The 19177-nt window shown below is 39.1% G+C and overlaps 2 protein-coding genes across 5 annotated transcripts; one reads left to right on the top strand and one right to left on the bottom strand.

Annotated features, from left to right (window-relative positions):
• Positions 1–1002: 1002 nt before the first annotated feature.
• On the bottom strand, positions 1003–5421 carry LOC311353498 (uncharacterized protein). The gene is made up of 3 exons (XM_084473411.1): positions 4882–5421; positions 3319–3591; positions 1003–2515 (listed from the first exon to the last, which is right to left on the bottom strand). The coding sequence occupies exons 1-3, from the start codon at positions 5203–5205 to the stop codon at positions 1784–1786; spliced, it is 1329 nt and encodes a 442-aa protein (XP_084329537.1). The 5' UTR covers positions 5206–5421; the 3' UTR covers positions 1003–1783.
• Positions 5422–9217: 3796 nt separating this feature from the next.
• LOC311353393 (uncharacterized protein) lies at positions 9218–19093 on the top strand. 4 transcript variants are annotated; one of them, XR_014637038.1, is made up of 16 exons: positions 9218–9341; positions 10667–10768; positions 10899–11000; positions 11131–11232; positions 11363–11464; positions 11588–11689; positions 12802–12903; positions 13021–13122; positions 13253–13303; positions 14148–14276; positions 14710–14790; positions 15170–15301; positions 16656–16721; positions 17313–17393; positions 17498–17586; positions 17977–18007. XR_014637038.1 is itself a non-coding variant. In XM_084473292.1 (15 exons), exons 1-15 carry the CDS (start codon positions 9254–9256, stop codon positions 18055–18057), a joined length of 1431 nt encoding a protein of 476 aa, XP_084329418.1. In that variant the 5' UTR covers positions 9218–9253; the 3' UTR covers positions 18058–19093. The 4 variants fall into 4 exon arrangements, 3 of the variants coding, with proteins under 3 accessions (XP_084329418.1, XP_084329420.1, XP_084329419.1); XM_084473292.1 differs by lacking the exon at positions 17313–17393 and having other exon boundaries at positions 17977–19093; XM_084473294.1 differs by lacking the exon at positions 17977–18007 and having other exon boundaries at positions 17313–17401.
• Positions 19094–19177: the final 84 nt, after the last annotated feature.

Here is a 19177-nt window from a genome sequence, read left to right on the forward strand (position 1 = left end):
CGAGGGTACTGCATAAAACACCACACCTAAGTGAATCTGAATGAAGCTTTAACACCTTGTAGCCTATACTGATTTAATACACCCTTCTGGGACCAGTCCTTTTGCATTTTTGAACATGATAAGATACAGAGCTTTGGCTGGAATAGAGATCAAACATACTTTATCTTAGTTTCTCCCCGTACAGTACAATGCCAATGGCTGCAGGGGAAAAGTGCAGGTTTCAGTATCTTTGAACTAATCGCACCACAGCCACGGATAACAGTCCTCCAGAAAGCCCTAGGTATATAATCAAACACCAACTGTTGCCCAAAAACAATGATACACAGAATGAAACCATTGTTTCGAGCCAAGGAAATATACCCTTTACCCAAAGGACCGTCTCGGAACAAAGAAATTATGGTAGTCTCTGTCATGAGGAAGAATAAGAGAATTCTGTGGAAGCCACATTCTGGATTTTTAGACAGTAATTACTTCCGAGCAGACACACAACAGACAGACCATTGTTTTGAAATATGGAACTCTTAACTATTATGCGTGCCCCGGTTAACCTCAAGATGGCTGTCCCAGTTCCTCTCTGCTTCCAACACTGTTCTCAAACTAGATATTTCAAAAGAAAGCCGACCAAAAAGTCAGGAGGGCAACGATTTTTTCAAACTGGTGAGCTATTTTCAGGCCTGACTCACGTAGTGATGAGGGGAACTGAGTTTGGCGATTACAAGGTGAAGCAACACAGACTCAGCTATCTGGGTTAAAAAGATGACAATCACACATAAACCCATGGTTAGATAGATTCAACTGCTGGTTAACTACCAGGTTAACACAACCTTTTGTCTAAACCTGCAAAAATGAAGGCTTGAAACGTTAATTTCAGTAGCAATGTCTTTGCCATTTGTTAATGGGTTTGTTATTGTAACGACACCCACACACCCACACACACACACACACACACACACACACACACACACACACACACACACACACACACACACACACACACACACAATCAGACCATCTTCATCTTTATTGTATATTGAATTGGTTTGGTTTATCATTTCTTTAAGGTTAAAACAAAATGTGTGGCATAAATACAGTTGTTTTTTTTGTGCAAAGTTCAGTTTACACATGTTCAAAGTGAACTGTTCACGTTCATAGTTCACCATTTCAATTTGGTTTCCTTAGTTTATGCAATTTAGCCTATGATTATTTGTTACCCTGCAATCAAAAGCCACAAAAAATTACAGTGTTGTGTCTTGCAATGAAATCAATTACTACTAGAGCTTAAATTCTATCACACAAAATGGAAGTTTTTGCATATATAGTATGGACAAGGGACAAAAAATGGATTTTCGTTTTTTGGTTTATTTGTCTGTTGCCCCAATACTGTTCCTCTAGATAGGAGTAGCGCCCGTAATAATTGTGGGCAGCGACATGCAACGACATGCTGTTGCAAAAGTGCGAGCAGACCGTGTCACTCGTCAGGAGAAAACAAAATCGGTAACGTTTAATTGGACCTCAACAGTGGCGCTCATTTCACATGATCAAAGAGTTCACGTTCAAGTTCTTTATTTGCAAAAGTGTTGTGTTCAGTTCATTGTGATGAGCGTGTTCAATGAACACGTTCTTTTGAACTCGTTCATGCACAACAGTGCATAAATATATCAGCCCTTTCGTCCACACTCACTCCCTCAACACAGATTCCCGATACACTGGTTAACCCCCGAGGCTGTCTCAATTCCTTCATGCTTGGTGCACTCTTCTCAACCTCAACAGATTTAGGAATAGTTCACATTGTTTTCCGCCATCTTATCTTCAAGTCAAAGTCGGCTCTCTGGCCGAGCAGATTATCAAGCAGCGGCCGGGGGTACAGGAAAAAGTCCCTGCTCTCTTCCAGGTCCTGCGCCTCTGAGATGAGGGTGGCCAGGGCCTGTTCTATGACCGGAGACTCACAGGCCCGATGCTGCACACTGTGACTCACGTTCCTCATGGCTTCGATGACTAACAGACCCTCACCGGCTATGGTGTGCGCAGCCCCTCCGACCCCACCCAACACACCGGCTGCTCCTCTTTCAGGGCCCACTGTGTCATTATTATCCATCTCTTTTGGACCCATGTGTCCCGTGACCTCATTGGATCCTCCGCTAAGATCTGCTGCTTGCTTCGTTGCGGTTGTTGAGTTATGCCCGTCGGGGATGGTCCCGTTGAGGTGACCCTTTGGGCAGGCCAGGCTTACATTACCCATCGTCGCCCCCCCCACACAGACGGCCACCCCAGCTCCCCTCGTACCACCCGGTTCTTGCCCGGTCCCATGGACGGTGAGGTGGGGAGACGTCGTAGCTGCTGGTGCTCGCCCGCCGGGCTGGGCGGCGCCGTTGGGTTTGTGTGTACCTGAAGGCGGGGTTTCCCGGATGTTTCGGCGGAGGTAGGCTGCGTAGTCCTGCCCCAGCTGGGCGAAAGCCGTCCTGTAAGAGAGGCGCAGGGACTCGGCTGAGCCAAGAGGCACCGAATTCAGTCGCACCTGGCAAGGCGATCAGAGGAAAAAAAGATAGGGAAACGTTAGCGTATGTGCTAGCTTGTTAGTAGAGGGCAGATATGAGTATGATCACATCGCTCAACGGCCTTCACTGGTCGATAAGAAGGAAGTTAACGACAAGATATGATATTGGAAGTCATGCTCTGTTTATATGACAAACCCTGATACCACCTCCCATTGATAAACAGTATCGCCTCCCATAAAATGAGAAGAAAAATAATGGGACAAAAAGAAATCAAGGGGCATTTAGAATAGATAAAAATGTGTGATTAATTGCGATAAATTGCGAGTTAACTATGACATTAATGAGATTAATCGCAATTAAATATTTTAATCATTTGACAGCACTAATATATATATTACTCTTTAGGTGTTTTGTTTCAAGTCAACCCAAGGACATTTCCGTATACTCCCTCTCGCCCTAGCGAGCCATTGGAGAGAAGTAACAACATCACTACTACTATTGAAATCAGATGTACAATTTACACTTTAATAATTAATAATTTATATTGTTTATACCGTGTTTTGTTTGCCCAGTTCATTGTTGTTTGTCCTGTTTGTCTTGTTTTGTCCTAACTTTAGCCTTTAGTTTAGCATTTACCTTAGTGTCTATTTTTGTTTGCATTAGTACTTTGTATTTTTATTGTATTTTATTGTATTTTTATCCTGTGTTTTCCCACTGCTGCTGGGCTGCAGTGGAAATTTCTCCTACGGGGGATTGATAATGTTTGATCTAATCTAATCTAATCTACTGCCCCCCTCGTCCCCCTGGTGGTCTGGGCCCTGACCTGGTGGATCCTCATGTGCATGTGGACGGCGGCGCCCGCCAGCCACTGCCTCATGGCCTCGGAGCCCATCCTCTTCTTGTTGGTCATCCTCTCATAGTGGTCGATCAGCTCCAGCTTCAGCCCGTTGTCATAGAGCTCTGTGGTCTCGGCCATCGCCTCCGGGTCGTTGGCCACGCCGGGGACCAGCCGCAGGTAGCTGTGGATTATCCGGCCGATCCTGGAGGAGCGCCGGATCCCGAACAGGCACCCAGTCGCCCCCTCCTGCTCCGGGACCTTGGGAGAAATGGTAAATGGTAAATGGACTGCATTTATATAGCGCTTTTATCCAAAGCGCTTTACAATATCGCCTGACATTCACCCATTTGTGTACACATTCAAACACACCGATGGCGGAGTCACTCATGCAAGGCGACAGCCAGCTTGTGGGAGCAGTTAGGGTTAGGTGCCTTGCTCAGGGACACCTCGACACTTGGCTAAGAGGAGCCGGGGATCGGACTAGCAACCTTGCGGTGACCAGCCAACCCGCTCTACCTTCTGAGCTACTGATGTGTGGATGTGTGTGTGTGTCAGTGACAAAGTGAACACGTGTGATTATATTGTCATGCATGTAGACTAACATACTGTGGTCATGAACAAAACAAAGGAGCTGATTGTGGATTAGAAAACGGGGATTTTCAGTCAACTTTTCCTTGTCCGTGCAATGTTAAATTATAACATTTTAACTATGTGGTGTAGCAACCCAGAAACCTCCACAGACTTCTAAACAGGTTTGACACACATTGGTGTGTTATGGGGGAAAATCTGTCTCAAGACAAGAACAATGACAACGCACCCAATGTGTCAATCTGAGTACACCGCACGACTATGTAACTGCATTTATTATCACACCACATGTACAACACATGTCCAACGAGCCAAACATGTATTGTAGCTAAACAGGATCTTAACCAGACCAAGGTGTGCATGGTTTAGCTGAGAGAAAGAAAGTGTTCATTCTTACAGTGCATCAGTTCAAGGGTTTCACTATTACAGATGTATTTACCACACTTTGTACTATCTGGTATTAGAAAACAAACTGCATTATACTCGTATCTTGATTCTACTGTGAAATTTAACCTGATATATTCTTTATAGTGTTGAATAAGCGGCTGATTCTGTAGGTAATATTGGAGACTTGTTAAGAGGAAGAGAAAGAACAACTCCCTAACTACGCTACGCTATGTTCCCCTGCCAAAACGCAACGTTGAGAGAATGTGATTGAGAGGCATGATGTTTAACCCAAACCAATCATGGAACCGTTGATTGCTTACAAAATCGAAATTGACTCATACAGATGCATTCGGCCAGCCAACAAGAACTAATATCCTCAAAGCACATTTTACTCAAGAATAGTGGATGGTGGATGTCTGTCGGACTTCTAAAAAATTATATCTCTTAAATCTCACCCACAGCCCCTTCGAGTGGTCAAAGAAAGCAAGAGGTTAAAAGTAGATTCAGAACAAGCATCAACCTTTTCCAGTAGAACTTTATACAACAGTTCCCTGTCTCATCCTCAAGTCCCACCTTTTTGGCCACGAGGTCAAAGAGCATGGAGAGGGCCAGGGCGACCACGCCCACTCCTCCGTGGCGGATCCTGGAGCTCCCGCCCAGCTCCCCCGTCACGTTGTGGCGGAAGGCGGCCAGCTGCTCCGGCGTCATGCCCCTCTGCAGCGAGGCGTACTGGTGCAGCAGGGACGCGCGGGACTCCATGGACAGGAAGGCGGTGAGGACGGGGTCCAGGGAGATGTCTGGGACCACACCGGCATCCCTGGCCACGGAAAACAGCTGCTGGATGGTGGTCTGGGAGGGAAGACAGAGGCTGGTCACTCCGACGGACGGCAGGGTCATGGCGGCGCCGTTTTATTATTTTTGATTTTGTGTCCACTGCAACGTGAAGTTTTCTCTCACGCGCCCTCTCCTCGTCTTTGGTCTATGTCTTCATCAGCGGCCTTTGTTTGCGATTTGATGATGATTCTTGATGATGAGTCCCTCGTCTTTATGCCTGTATTCTTTCCGATTCGGTCCCGGTGTTGTAAGCGTTGTGAGGTTTCCTGACCCCAAAAAGAGACAGGTTGTGTTTGAACGCTGCAGAGTCAATATTTGAGGATTGTGATACGTTTCTCTGGGCTGGTGAGATAGACTAAGGGACACTGTGTCAACTTGTATTCATGATTTAGGTCTCAAAATAAAGATTTATTGTTTATAACTTTATAATTATTTTGAAATGTGGCATCAAGAATGACAATTCTTGATGCCACTCATGGTGGTGACAACAATGTACAAAACATCACAACAGAACAAGAACACAATTACACCACAACAACGACCAACCCCAACCCATGAACCCTAATGTCTGCGCCGCAAAGGACCCAGGAGGGCCCCTAAAGGTCCAAGCAGATAGGGAAGACCACTTGTAGAACCATTAATGTTATTAACTTTTGACCCGTTTATCCGTTTTTCACAAACAAGGTTTCCTTGGAACCCTTGGGCCAAGCAGAGTTCCATGAGCCATGTTGGATTTGATCAAAACCCTTTAAAAGGCCTCTCTTGACATAAATTGTGTCTAATCTTCTCAAAACGTTGCCCAGATGATCTTCAGACAGCTTCTTGAAATTCAAAAACGTGACAACCAGTCAAACTTGATGGCTAAGTCGCCAAACAGGATGTAAGCCCATTTCTCAGCAACCCTTTAACATAACTTAACCAAACTTGGTATATAGAGTCATTACATCATCCTGGGGACACCCAAAACATTTGGTTGACCTTTGACATCTAGGGGGCGGCGTAATTATCGAAAATGTGTTTTAACTCCTATCTCTTCACCTAAGTGGATTGCAAACGTGTTTTTCAATGTCTGGGGATGTTGCCAGTCCTCCCCAAATAGCTCCAAAACAATTTTTCACATCAGAATTTGGCTGCCATTTTCAAAGATGTCAAAATCAATAGTACATTTTCAAAGCCTGCATATTCTGTCCAATCTTCATGAAACTTATTAACTATATATATTAACTTCTGAGCTGAATAAATGTGTCAAACAGCTTTTTCAAATTCAAAACTGTTTGGCTGTGACAGCCATCCAAGTACGACGGTGAGGCCACAAAACAGGAAGTAAGCCATTTCTCAGCTACCCTTTAACATATCATAACCAAACATGGTACATAGATTCATGACATCATCCTGGGGATACCAAAAAAATGGTGACCTTTGACCTCTGGGGGGAGTTGTGTAAACTGCTTTCTCTTCACATGTGTGGATTTCAAACTTATTTTCAATTTCTGGTTGTACTGTTAGACCTCCCCATACAGCTTCTAAACGATAACTCACGAAAACATCATAATTTGGCCGCCATTTTGAAAGTTGTCAAAATCACATCGTACATTCACAGGCCACAAATATGTCCAATATTTTTTTATGTGAAACTTGTTGAAAGTGCTGACGGCCATGTGTCTGACGTAGTTCTATCTTGTTGCCGTGGCTACTCTGGCCTATTGCTGCTTGGCCCCATCATTGCTACTTGCAGCTATATTACTATTATTGTCTTTAATCATCTAAATTTCTTCTGCCATTATAGATCATCATGGCTGTCACAGCCAAATGGTTTTGAATTTCAAAAAGGGTAACACTTTACAATAACCATAGTTTATAAATGGTAAATAGACCATTTATAAATGGTTAATAGACCATTTATAATGATAGTTAAATATTAATAAATGGTCTATTTACCATTTATGATTGGTCTTGCTGTTTATAAATGATGATTAAACATTAGTAAACTTAGTAAACTATCTGTTTACCTATTATAAATGGTCTATTTAACCATTTATAAATGGTCTATTTACCATTATAATTGGTCTATAAGCTGTTAACCATTTATAAATGGTCTATTAACCATTTATAAATGGTCTATTTACCATTTATAAACTATGGTTATTGTAAAGTGTTACCTCAAAAAGCTGTTTGACATATTGGTTCAGCTTGGTCTGAAGATCATATGCCAAGTTTCATGAATATTGGACAGAATATGTGGCCCCCTAGAGGTCAAAGGTCACCAGATGTTTTGGGTGTCTCCAGGATGATGTCATGAGTCTATGTACCAAGTTTGGTTAATATATGTTGAAGGGTTGCTGAGAAATGGGCGTACTTCCTGTTTGGGGACCTCACCATCAAGTTTGATTAACTGTCACAAAGCACCTTTGAATTTCAAGAAGCTGTTGAAGGCATTCATGTGTCACGGTCTGAAGATCATTTGGGCCAAGTTTCGAGAAGATTAGACACAATTTGACAAGAGAGGGCTTTTAAAGGTTTTTGATCAAATCAAATATGGTGGAAAATCCAATATGACGGAAAAAGACATAGGATGCATCAAACTCGGCTTGGCCCAAGGGTTCCAGTGATACATCGTTTGTGAAAAACGGATGAACAGGTCAAAAGTTAATGATGACAATGACATTGATGCATGTCCAACTTTGACATGTTGGTGGCGCTAGAGCTCTTGACCTAGAGTTGCCTACACAGTATCACCACTTGGACCCAAGTAATGGGTGGTCTGCACTTAAATTATTACAATATTAGGGAATTATTACATTATCAGGTTCTGCAAAATGAAGGCTAACCTGATAATGTAATAACCTCCCGTTAATGTAACACTATTACATTATTTGTACAAAGATTATTACATTATTTGGGTTATTACATTATTGGGAATTTATTACATTATCAGGTTCTACACCCCTCCCAGAATCCCTTGCGGCACCCTGAACACGGCGACCACACCGGTATTCGCTAGTGCGCTACAATATTATACTTCAATAAGATCTGTAGTTTTCTTTGGCTTTTTTCTTTAATGGCTAATCACACTCACACCACGTGGCATAATATTACCCCTTTAGGCTGGGTTGCACCAACATGAATTAAATTAATCCTGGTTTAGGTTTAATCTAGGGTTAGTAAATCTAGGTTTAAGCTGGTTTATAATTAATCAGAGATGCGTTGCACATCTTAGTTTTAACCCTGGATTAGATAAACTAGTTTAAACAAGGATTAAAATAGGATTAGTTTGTGTTCAGTGTCTGCGATGATGGATCCCGGCGAAATGTGAACAAATTCACGATATATGCTTGATAAAGATGGACCACAATATATTCCCTTGAAAAAGAGGCTAAAGGTCTCAATGGGACTCACCTGGATAAATAAAGGTTAAATAAAATAAAATAAAAAAGGAAAAAAAGGACGCGGTAGAAGAGAGAAGATGTTTCCTCCCCCAGAGGTGGTTTAAATATAACCGTTAAACCAGGTTAAGAATAGGTTTAAAATTACTGTGCAACAGACTTAAATTTAATCTCAGTTTAAATGGAGTTTAAATTGAGATTACCAAAAGGTTAAATATAACCAGGATTAATATGAAACTAAGTTTAAACTAGGTTTAAAGTTTGGTGCAACACGGTTAACAGTTAAACCTTGATTTAATCCAGTTTAAGAGTTAATCCATGTTGGTGCAACCCAGCCTTAATGTGTTAAATATGCAAACTGTCCCTTTAAGTATGAAGGCCTTTAAACATTATCACTTGGGTAACACTAAGCATTTGTGCATTGTTCATAGTCACACAACTAGTTAATCAGTAATTTGCTGAGCTTCCTTGTTGAACACACACTCACACAACCACACACATGACAACCAAACACGCACGCACGCACGCACGCACGCACACGCACACACACACACACACACACACACACACACACACACACACACAAAGACACACCCACACCTTCAAAACAGAAGAACAAGTCAAAAGTGGGTGTTGGTTTGAGCCGTGAGAAAAAATGCTTAAGCTATAACTCCAACAGACACAGCGGGGGGTGCTTCACAGGTACAGAGTTGAAGATTGTAGTTGGGATGACGAGATTAACCAAGATGCTGAGTTGCTGGGCTACAATTTACATTGGACTGACCATGATGCTTCATGCAGCCAACGGACAAACCGGTGAGTTGAAATGACAAATCATAATAAGTACAATATGATTAAATTCAATTTTGGTGATCAAACAGGAGTTGCGTTTGCTCCTTAGAGGAACAATTCCCCTAACAATATGCAATTCGGAAATCTGTTCATTGTTCTCACTCTTGAACCGTTCATTTAGTACATTTAGTAATCATTACTGAAATATTTGTCAAAAATGTGTCAGCCCTCATCATCAGGCTTCTAGAGGGCTATGACATTGAGTGAACTCGATCCAGAAATGCAACCCACGGAGCACCATCCCCCGGTACAGCACCAGTGTAGCGCGTAGCGTGGACATAGCTCGGAGTAGCTCTCTCCTATGCCTCCTTCCTTATTTTATTTCCTTCTTCCTTATTTTTAATTAACTTGTTAATTTCGATTAATTAATCAAAGAAAAAATAACGCGTTAAAAAAATTAACGCAGATTAATTATTATTATTTATTTATTTTCAAGTCAAAATAAAGTTTTGTATATTCTTGTTAACTTTAAAGTCTATTATGTCTATTATTCATTGAATCACTCATCTGCCATAATTTATTTGAATAAAATGATTTAGAAATACTTTCTTGGCACAATGTAAGTATGCGATTAATTTAGATTAATTAATCACAGAGCCTGTAATTAATTCTATTATTTTTTTTAATCGCTTGACAGCCTTAGTTTTTACACATACTTGCCAAGTTTTAAACCAAAATCTATTACAAATTAAATTTCAGAGTGAATTATCCCTTTAAGATGACTCTTTTGAGTTTCATGTACAATGTTCAATGTTATTTTTTAATAGGAATAGCTTGTTAGATTTGCTATGTAAAGTCAATACATATTTAAATGAACCTCTTGCAAAACTAAATGCAGCTCAGATCAGATTTATGGAAAACTTCCACAAAGTAGCTTCCACCGCTTGAGACCCACTCACCAAGGTAAAACACCAGACTTGGGCAAATAACTTATGATATTGCCTTGATTTTCAAACAAGTCTCTCAAGTACATCACTACCTGAGGCAATTGCATATTGTATTCATTTTAAATCTGAATTTTGAGTTGTTTTTTGTTTTTATGTGAGGTTTAAGTCCAACGTTTGATCTGAATATTGAATGTGTATTTTGACAGTAAATTTTGAATTGGTATGTTGAAACTGAACATTGAATATTACTTTTATTACTTTTTTTTAGAGTGAAGCACAATTTCTGTCTATTTATAATTCTATTTAAATGTTGAATAATTCAGGGTCAGTCTGTTGAAAGTTTCAAATCATTTAACCAAATATTGAACTCTCTGGTGGCACTGTTGTGACGCCATTCTTCAGGTATAACACCTGACCCATCTGGACCACCGGAGGTCACCAGTGGTAGCTCAATGACTGCTTCTACCAACGTGTCGTCAAATACATCAGCCGCACCTTCATTAGGTAATGTTATTATTTACAAATTCACATGAAGTAGCCAGAATTTAACATTTTGAAGGATGAAACATGAAAAACCTTGAAACCAATGGATGAACACTCAACACAATTTAATGAGAACTTTCTCCATATTCAGTGACCAACTCTACAACATCATTTTCTCCTTTGACTATCAGTCCAAGCCCAACAAATGCTTCTACAAATGGGTCACTGAACACAACAGCCGCACCTTCATTAGGTAATGTTATTATTTACAAATTCACATGAAGTAGCCAGAATTTAACATTTTGAAGGATGAAACATGAAAAACCTTGAAACCAATGGATGAACACTGAACACAATTTAATGAGAACTTTCTCCATATTCAGTGACCAACTCTACAACATCATTTTCTCCTTTGACTATCAGTCCAAGCCCAACAAATGCTTCTACAAATGGGTCACTGAACACAACAGCTGCACCTTCATTAGGTAATGTTATTATTTACAAATTCACATGAAGTAGCCAGAATTTAACATTTTGAAGGATGAAACATGAAAAACCTTGAAACCAATGGATGAACACTCAACACAATTTAATGAGAACTTTCTCCATATTCAGTGACCAACTCTACAACATCATTTTCTCCTTTGACTATCAGTCCAAGCCCAACAAATGCTTCTACAAATGGGTCGCTGAACACAACAGCTGCACCTTCATTAGGTAATGTTATTAATTTACATGTAGTAGTCTAAATCAAACAATTGGAAGGATGAAACAGGAAAACCCTTGAAACCAATGGATGAACACTGAACACAATTTAATGAGAACTTTCTCCATATTCAGTGACCAACTCTACAACATCATTTTCTCCTTTGACTATCAGTCCAAGCCCAACAAATGCTTCTACAAATGGGTCGCTGAACACAACAGCTGCACCTTCATTAGGTAATGATATTTCTTTACATGTAGGCAAAATTAAACAATTTGAAGGATGAAACAAACGGATGAACGCTGAACATTTGTCACCTGGTTAACGCCATATTTGCCACTGTTGTTTTCAGAGACTTACCAAAAGTGTGCATCCATGTTGATTTGACTTCTGGAAATGTACATTCCTCTGTTTTATCTAGGGGAGAAGTGCTCTCGCCCTACCCAAAAGGTTTTTTTTTTCTTGGGGGCGGGTTTAAATGTATTCAAATTAAATTTCAGAGTTAAATATCCCTTTAATGTGACTCTTTTGAGTTTCATGTACAATGTTCAAAGTTACTTTTAAATAGGAATAGCTTATTCGATTTGCTATGTAAAGGCAATACATATTTAAACAAACCTCTTGCAAAGCTTGCAAGAGGTTGAAGCTCTTAAAGCAGCTACATCAACAATACGTTTTTTGGAGAGCAGCTACAAACATAAAAACCTTTGAGTTATTCCATAAAGACATGCTCAGCAAAGTCTCACAAATCAGATTTTAGGCAGAGGTGTCCCCTTATTCAAACATAATGCACATTCATGGGAAGATATTGACCAATCAGAAAGAAGTATTTAACAATGCTTTGGTATCATTTCCAATAACGGGACTGTTATGGTTTATTCCTTACATAACTTAGCTGGTGGATAACAAATGTTGATTAAAATTCTCTTTGGCACATTGTTCATTCTTTATAAGCAAATAAGTTATCAGATGTATGGAAAACTTCACTACCTATGGCACTTGCATATTGTATTCACTTTGGATTTTGAGGGTTTTTTTCATGTGAGGTTTTACTCCATAGTTTGATTTGAATATTGAATGTTTAATTTGACTACATTTTGAATTGGTATATTGAAACTGAACATTGAATATTAATTCATAATTTGTATTTTTTTTACATTAATTATGTTCACAAACAATTTTATTGGTTGAATAAGTCATTGTAATTCATTATCAATTTTCATAGTGAAGCGCAATTTCTATATTTCTACAAAGCTATTTCAATGTTGAATAATTCAGTGTCTGTCGAAAGTTTCAAATAATTTAAGATTCAACTCTCTGGTGGCACTGTTGTGACGCCATTCTTCAGGTATAACACCTGACCCATCTGGACCACCGGAGGTCACCAGTGGTAGCTCAATGACTGCTTCTACCAACGTGTCGTCAAATACATCAGCTGCACCTTCATCAGGTAATGTTATTTTTTACAAATCCATGTGAAGTAGCCAGAATTTAACATGATGAAGGGTGGGGATGAACAGGATGAACAGGATGAACACTGAACACAATTTAATCTCTCCATATTCAGTGACCAACTCTACAACATCATTTTCTCCCTTGACTATCAGTCCCAGCCCAACAAATGCTTCTACAAATGGGTCGCTGAACACAACAGCTGAACCTTCATTAGGTAATGTTATTATTTACAACTTTACATGTAGTAGCCAGAATTAAACATTTTGAAGGATGAAAGAGGAAAAACCTTGGAACCAATGGATGAACACTGAACACAATTTAATGAGAACTTTCTCCGTTTTCAGTGACCAACTCTACAACTGGGTTGACCACAGCAATAGCAGGGAATACATTTAGTAAGTTCTTTTTTTTATTACATAACTTCATAGTAACCAGAAACTATACTTTGAAGGAGATATATGTGCACGCTGACACTTACCCATGCGCATGCACGTGTACCGGTACACACACACACGACAAAGAGTGGCCATAGTACTAATGATTTACTTTCCTTGTGCTGCAAGCCGACATCTAAGTCAACGAAGAATGATGAAGCTGATCCTGTATTGTTTTATCTGGCATGCTTTCTGAAATGAATGCTAAAGCATTTTACATGTACAATGTTTAACTTTTTTTCAAAAGTTTTGTATTGACAACGCATTATCTATGCATTCAAATCAATTATCTGCGCTAATCCTAATAAGAGGATACATTTATGGAAGAGGATTAAATTATCCAATTGTTTTGGTGAAACCATGTTGGGTTCCATTTGTGTGACCCCATATGTATAGACTTAACACTTAGCGCTTCGTTATATTGAGTCTACTTCTTTCCTTTCACATACTTTGTCTATGGTGGCACAGTGCCAAATAATATATATGTAAATATATATATAATATTATATATTTAAATATAATATTTATTATGCTGTCTTGCTGGTACAATCTGTGTAAAGTTGATAGTAGCGTATGTTTGCCACATTCTACCAGGTGTAGTGACCCATTGATATCAATGTATCGCTTTGCTGTTTGTATTCAACACATGAAATACACACGCATATGTGGGGCACTGAAATCAATGGTTCAGGTGTAAAGGTCTATTCATTTTGGATGCCTATATGTTGATTTCAAACACTAGGAATCCAAGCAGGACTTAAATAATTCAAATTGATTGTGAAGCAATTGTGTCCTCTGCTGGAAGCTTGCTCCAGCGATCCCCCATTGTGCTGCCTGGGGCAGGATAACAGCTGCCAGCGGGGCTGCTTCTGTGATGTGGCTTGTCTTCGGATTGGCGACTGCTGCAGTGACTTCAATGCCACTTGCGTTTCAGGTAAAACATTCTGTTACATTTATAGATATGTCTGTTGTGTCCTAGGTGGGATAGAACTGTACCGTAATTTGAATTTCGCGCATCGATGAGGAAAAGGGGCCCTTTTGTTGAGCCCCTTTTCAAAGTATAACCAAGTACAGCTTTGTGATCATTTAACTGTTTTCTGAGAAAATTCGATTTTAATTTGCTATTTAGGTTATGTAGGTATCCATTGCGATTGCCTTACATTTGGGTGTAAGTCAAGTGATGTCACAAACATGCTTGGGAGGATGATATGTCTAATACATGCTACCTCATATTAAAGGTGCAGTAGGTATGATTCAAGTGTTGTAAAGAGATTAAGAGGAGAAGAGAGGGGAAGACAGAATGGTGACGGCTATGCCATTTCTAACAAATGACTCAATTAACAGCAATGAGTGTTTTTCCTTTTCAGGATTCCCAACAAGTCAATCCTCTAATTTCACCAACACAACCTCAACCAACGAAACTACTTTCCCTATATTTTCTTTTTCAGGTATTATTTTTTATTGTTTTTAATTTCAAACCTTTAATTAAAAAAATATATTAAGTTATACAGCAAGTTATATTTTAACTTGCAAATGTATAATGATTATTTAATAAATAATTTATATTTGTATTAGAGTGGAAAGTAAATACAATAATCATTAGCCAGTAAAAAACAAAAATAGAGATAAATATTTTTTGTGCATGGTTAACTAGGTACTTATTATTAGATAATTAGGTTTATTATCATATATCTTCAGATATTCAATAGATCTGTGAAATTTTAACATGTACACTAGTTCTGTCAAAGCCAGAAGGGCAGTCATTATTCAAGATGGATATAAAGCTTTGTTCTGATTTCCGTGTAACTTTGCGTTTATGTTCTTCAGGGAACTGTTCTGGAAACTCTCCCATATGTTGCTCAGGCTCAAATTCATCTTGTTTCAATGGTTGCTTCTGTGACCAATCATGCGCCTCACAAAAAGACTGCTGCCCAGACTACAACGACATCTGCATGATAGGTAAGCTGCTATTATTTAACCAAATATATTTTTGTAATATGTATTAAATTAATATAGCTAACATCAAACCTCAAATCACTTGGTATATTTCCTTAAAAGCATCACATTCAATTGGAATATGAAATGTATGGCAAATGCTCTTTTGATTGCATATCATGGACGGGAAGTAGCAACTATGTAAGGGATAATGTATAGAACGCCGGTCATTATCAGGAAATAAGCCCCGAAAGGGCAAACTGGACACAGACGCGAAGCGGAGGTGTCTTGCTTCGCCCTGAAGGGGCTTATTTTAGATAATGACTGGCGACGTTCTATACATTATCCCGCTTATTACACGGTTAATTGCCAAAACAAAAAAATAACTTCACACGGTGTGTCTTTTTACAATTTATTTGTTACCAGCATTCGTAGTGTTGATCAGCAGAGAAATAGTCTGCCAAAGACGTTGACGTCGCTTAGCAACCAAATACGCTGGGGTTGATAAGTTACCGGACTACTTGGGGAGTGATACGAAAGACTTGACTTTCCTTGACAGTGGTCATTATATGCTTAGTAATGGTCATTATTGAAAATTATAAAACGGGTGGCTTAAATCAAGCGATCTGATTGGTTCCTAACTGTTGTATAATGAGCGTATATGCACAGCTATGATGCCCATTCAGTTTACGGAGTTCCGTATCACTCCGCAGCTAACTTGAACTGAATTGACTGTTGTTTATTTATATATAAAAGCAATAGCATAGTTCACTGAAGCCTAAAAATATGTTGATTGATGGGTGGAAATGTTGTAAAGCAATAGGCACACGGTGAGTGAACTGCTCGATAGAAGGCTAAATTGCCGGTGAACCAAGCTACCGTCTCTAGCCTTCTCTCTGAAGGACGCTACAGTGTGTTGCATAGCAACCGCCATGCACTTTGCAGGCAGCCAGGAGGGACTACATTTTTGTATTCGTTAAAAAAATGCTTTTCCGACTTTCTAGTTTTTTCAAAATTGAGAGCGTCTATGACTTTCATTTCGCCATACTTATGTAACAGTTTTATAAAAGCAATAGATCACTTCAGTCAGTGAAATGTTCTCATTATACCACAGTTAAGGGGCGTTGTTGCGCGTCGGGAAGGCGACCTGTGGTATAATGAGAACATTCCACAGCCTGTCGTGATCTATTGCTTAAATAATTCACCACCGGAAGTCGGGAAGGCCCATGCAAGTGAACGGAGCGTTCACTTGCATTAAGAAGAGCCGGGTAATAAATATGTTTATATATATAATACTTGGAAATAGGAATATATAAATTGGATTATAAGCTTATTTTTCATGTTTCCATATCCACTCTTCTCTCCCATCCTCTCCTAGCAAACAACGGCACAAATACAACTCTCTCTACGGTCTCTCCAGAAACCGTCCCCACAACTCCACCAGGTACCACAACCACAAAACGAAAAATAACAATCGATGCAATAGCAACAATTTGGACAATTTGCCCAGTCAAAAAAGAGTATCCGCAATTATAGATTCATCATATTCGGTGCATTGTAGGATCGTCAAGGAATTTGTAATGGCAATAATTTGCTATCATAACCAGGACTTGCGATATGGCGATATATATCGGGGGACAAGAGAAAAATATCTATCTATTGTTCCTATCGTTATTTTACTTTACACCAATATTTTAGGTCATTCTGACCCTGCTTTACGTTCACTACAAGTGCCCGCCCAATACAGAAACAAACATGGAGGAGCGTAAAACAGAATGAAGAAAAAAAGAGTCTTTAGTTTGCGGTTATGTGAAGCTCGTTCTGGACTGCCGTTGATATATATGATGACGTCCGAGAGAGGGTGGGGCTTTTAAGTATAATGCTTTATTAAAAAGTAGTCATGAGGCATGTGGTTATTATTGGTACACATTTTTTTCATAGAATCCACAGAAAATGTACTATATTGCGATACATATAGTTATTGAGATATGAAATTACCCATATTGTGATACAATATTTTCTCCATATCGCACAGGCCTAGCAGGACTCAAGGCATACTCAATCAACTCTTTTGTGTGTTGACATTCTTCTCAAACATACAATATTTTGAAAGCTGGTAAACTGGTATATCCTTCATTATTAACCTCAAATCACTGGACTGTAAGAGTAAATGATAATCTTCGGTTCTATTGACCTTGTTGTGTCTTTAAATCCTTTCAGATCCTCAGAAGTTGATCTTTGCCCTGTCCGTTTCTTTTCTGGCTCCAGCCAGCTACAGTAATGCCTCGATACAGAATGCTATTGAACAGGTATAAAAACATATGCGTGTGTGTTTGTGTGTGTTTCAGCAAATACAATATTTTGTAATACCTACATTGCAAATTTGTATGTATTTGGTGAAACAATTTAGTTTATAGTATTGCACCACCCAAGTGAGATGTCCAATCGAACCACACCTCTCTTCTGTTCAGTTTTTTCTATTATCATTTTTTGAGTGCAAGAAAAATAGAAAAATATATCAGTGGTTTGTTCAAGCAGGAACATGCATGCTTTAGTAATTTCACTGCATATGACAGCAAATTCAATACTACTAATTTTTCCCAACTACAATATTTGAAAATAGATGTATTTACCTTCATGTGTTGTAAATTTGTCTCTTTCCTGTCTAATTCCATTTTCTCTTTATTCATCTGTTGCAGGCACTGTCGACTATAAGGGCGCTTCTTAAGGAGTCGGGTAGAGACCTTGCCTACAAGGTCCTCAAGATTAAAATCAAATAAGAACCAAAAATAAAACTTTACTCATTAATTTATAGTAGCGTTATTTCGGTCAGCGGCAGCTGCCTTAAATATCATAATAATAACAGAGGGCCACCATTTACAGTATGCACACACAAGGCCCCACATATGGGATATGGATGTATTGTTCACACACAGTAGCCTAGGCCTGCCTCATAACTAGGTTGCTGCCTGCTTTCACCCACAGCTAACAAACTCCTTTCAGGACCCCCATGAAGTTTGTTAGAACTCCTGATCTATAGCAGACATGTAAGTGCTTATGGAAAGTGATAGGAGTTTGCTTGTGCAAATTCCTTTTACATTCTTGAAGATTTGAAGGATTACTCTGTGGAATGGATGAGGGTTTGAGGTTATTTCACAACTGGACCTTTCAATATATTTAACAATAAATGCCAGCAGGCCAGGGCATAGGCAGTCCTCTTACAAATATGATTGTAGCAGAAAATACAAATGATGAGAATTTGCCACCAGTAATAACAGCTGATTATTCAATTGTTGGAACAAAATATGCTCTCTTTATACAGAGACTGCTGTCATTGTGAAAATTATAGGCATCATGTTGCAAGCAAATATTATAGCTGTAATGGGCTCTGCTCCATTAAATGTTGATGATTGTGTTGTCAGAAATATTGAAATAGTCTGCTGCAGACGTGCAGAGGCAGGCTTAGTCAACTTGAAATGGATATTATCACCACGCATTGCACTGGTGGTTATGCCATTTCTAACAAATTACTCAAATAATAGCTCTTAAATCATACCTACAACACCTTTAATGTGGCACTTTCCATATGAAAGACTTCCTAATTGACATGAGTCATTTAATGAGTGAAAATAAATAAATGTATTTGCCTTGTCATTACATCTAGGCCTACATTAAAAATTATTGTTTTTTCAAAATGCTCTCGTACAGCAAGACTATTTCTCAGCAATTTTCTATCCTGCAATGTTAATATCAAAGCGCCAACATTCTATCTTATACTATTCAATTATAAATGTGATTACATTAAAATACGTATTAATTTAAGTCAATTGCTTTTGTCTGTGTGCAGGAAAATGTGTATGAAAGCAAGTTTACCAGTTCAATTAATATTAGGCTACAATT

The sequence above is a fragment of the Micromesistius poutassou genome (assembly GCF_964030765.1).
Source record: "Micromesistius poutassou genome assembly, chromosome: 9".
Lineage (NCBI taxonomy): Eukaryota > Metazoa > Chordata > Actinopteri > Gadiformes > Gadidae > Micromesistius > Micromesistius poutassou.